This window comes from Hipposideros armiger, unplaced genomic scaffold, assembly GCF_001890085.2.
Source record: "Hipposideros armiger isolate ML-2016 unplaced genomic scaffold, ASM189008v1 scaffold_324, whole genome shotgun sequence".
Classification (NCBI taxonomy): Eukaryota; Metazoa; Chordata; class Mammalia; order Chiroptera; family Hipposideridae; genus Hipposideros; species Hipposideros armiger.
Window position 1 is genome coordinate 1,610,933 of NW_017731674.1, and position 2,532 is coordinate 1,613,464.

Below are 2,532 nucleotides of genomic sequence, written 5' to 3' on the forward strand. Positions count from 1 at the left end.
CCCTCGGCAGAATCAAACTCCTTGTCCTGCCACCTGGTGACACTCAGCCCTGGCACGGGCGCAATCTGCATCTAGGAGCAGGTTTCAGGCACCCTCCCCCGCCAGGCGGCAGCACCGCCTTGCTGCATGACGGTGAGCTGGGCCACTCGTGCTGGAGCAGGCCCCACAGCCCCCACTGGATAGCAAACACGAGCCTGAGAAACGGGCTCACCACGCTAGGACCCCTGTGTCGGTGCGGACTGTGTGGGCCAGGGTGTGGAGAGCAGGGTGCTCAGGCCAGCCTGCGCCTGCAACCTCTGTCCCATGACGACCTCACCTGGCCAGAGCCACCCTGGTCTCTGGGAGGAGCCGAGTTCCCCACCAGAGAAGCGCACGAGCTCCTGGTGTGGGGTCCCGAGGAAGCCGGGCTTGCTCCTCACACGTGCACTTAGGTTCTCTGCCCCCAGCTCTGTGTTCTGTGCAAAACCCAAGGCATTCTGGGAAAACTCACAGGCCCCGAAGCGAGTCCTGAGAGCACCTGCATCAGGGCCAGATGTCGCATCCCGGTGACATCGCTGCAGTAAAGCAGGTCTGCTCACGTCCCAGCGCGCACGGACCCTCAGGGAGAAAGGCAGACGAGCCTTGCCGTGAGCTCGGGGAGAAGCCGTGCTTGGGGACGACAGGAGACAGGACAGGGGACAGGCGAGAACGCAGGCAGGGCCCCAGGTTGGTGGCAGAGGAGGTGAGCAGGGGCAGGCGCCGGTGGTGACAACAGGCAGCGGGGAGCTCGACAGCGAGCAGAGAAGGGGGCGCAGAGGTCTTGGAGGCCCACAGGGCCTGGCTGGATGGGCCGCTGCAGCCTTCTCCCAGGGAACCGGCCACCACTCAAGGGAAGGGACGCTGTCTTCGGGCTGCAAAGGCCCCCAGCGCAGGGATCACCCCCTGACAGGGCCTCCCGGCCACGGGAAGGCAGCAGGACAGGACCCCTGGTGGAGACAGGAACACACAGTGGTTACCCCAGGAGGGCAGGGCCCAGCTAGGGTGACATGAGCCCTGTCGGCAGCAGCAGAGGGGACCCTGGAGGAGGCAGAGGACTGAGGGAGGCCCAGGGCTGGGTGCCAGCAGACAGCTGCGCCTAATTTACAAGTCGTTCGCCCCCTGGTCCCTCAGTCTGCACCCTGCTCTCCACGCCCCAGGCTGGGACCCCAGAGCCATCACTTCAGGCCGCCCCGAAAGCCACCACGGTCCCCAGTGCCAGCTGTGCCCTCACCACGCTGCCACTGCCCTCCCGTCTGCTCTGTGCTCTCTGGGGACCAGAGCCCTGAGCGCCCCGCTCCTGGGTGCTTCCCAAACAAGACCAGAAAACAGGGAGCTGGTCATGGCTTCCCTGAGAGCCCCTCCCAGACGGGCAGCGCTGGGCAGGCCCAGGGAGAGCTCACTGTCCCCTGCATCTGGCAAGTTGGGGACACCCCGAGGACCTGGGTGACAAGGCTGCCTCAGGGTCCCAGGCTTGCTGAGCACACCCACAGGGACAAAGGCAAGGTGCCAGCCAGGGGCCCGTGCTGTCCCGGGACCGGAGCAGCCCCGTTGGGCAGCGGTCACGTGCAGCTTTCAAGGTCTGGGCCCCTCAGGCCTCGTCCCCGTCATTCCTGAGGCAGGAGCAGGGGCAGATGTGGGGCGGTGGGGGGACCCCGCAGAGCCTCAGCAGAGCCGGGAGCTGCCGTCCAGCCTGGGCTCATGGGAGACGAGGTCGCGATGGCCCCGCCCTTTGACCCTCGGCTCAGGCCCCCCAGCCAGGACCGCGGGGACTTCGGGGGAACATGAGGTGGGCACAGGGCCGGGCCGGGAGTGGAGGAGGGGGTGCGGGGGCTCTACTCAAAGGACAGCAGGTCGGGGTGTGGGCCCTCATTGTCCAGGCTGGGGGTCCGCGCCCGCGGACGGGGGCTGCTGTTCTCCGGCGTCTCGGCCAGGCTGGCTTTGCGGCTGTTTGTGGCGATGGGGCGTGGGGGGGAGGCCGTCCCGCCCTCCGTGGTCTGCAGCCGCGGCTCATCCAGGCCGTCCTGGTGGATTAGGTCAGGGACAGACAGGCACGGCGCGCCATTGGGCAGGGCCTCGCCCCCGTCCGCCATTCCCACGGCGGCCTCGAGCTGTGAAGCATCTGCCGGGACAGGCTGTGCAGGGGGTGGCTCCGTCCCACACTCCAGGCTGCTCAGGACGGGCTGGGGAGAAATAAGCATGTCCTGGGTGGTCTTCAGGGCCCGAGGGGTTCGCTTCCGGGTTACAGGAGGCGGAGGGTCCAGTCGGGGGAACGCTTCTCTAAGGGCCAACCTGCAAGGGTAACGACAATCGACGTGCGTGTTTGGTGGTGCCCGTCCCGCCAGCCTCTAAGTTCCCTGGCATCCTGACCTCGCCCGCCCTCCTGGGGCAGCGTGTGGTCTCAGTGGCCGGAGCACAAGTGGCTCTGGCCCGCGACATAGGACCTGGGCAGTGAGCCTTGCGAAGGCCATCAGCGCCACAGGGTGCAGGCGTGTCACACAGGCGAGTCACACAGGC

At 67.3% G+C, this 2,532-nt stretch overlaps 1 protein-coding gene across 1 annotated transcript in view; it reads right to left on the reverse strand.

Annotated features, from left to right (window-relative positions):
* Positions 1-7: 7 nt before the first annotated feature.
* Positions 8-2,532, reverse strand: part of LOC109392316 (carboxyl-terminal PDZ ligand of neuronal nitric oxide synthase protein-like) — a 98,514-nt gene continuing 95,989 nt past the window's right edge. The window contains exon 13 of the mRNA XM_019660689.1: positions 8-2,177. Coding sequence (XP_019516234.1) covers positions 1,851-2,177 — 327 coding nt within the window. The 3' untranslated portion in view covers positions 8-1,850. The remainder of the gene's footprint in view (positions 2,178-2,532) is intronic.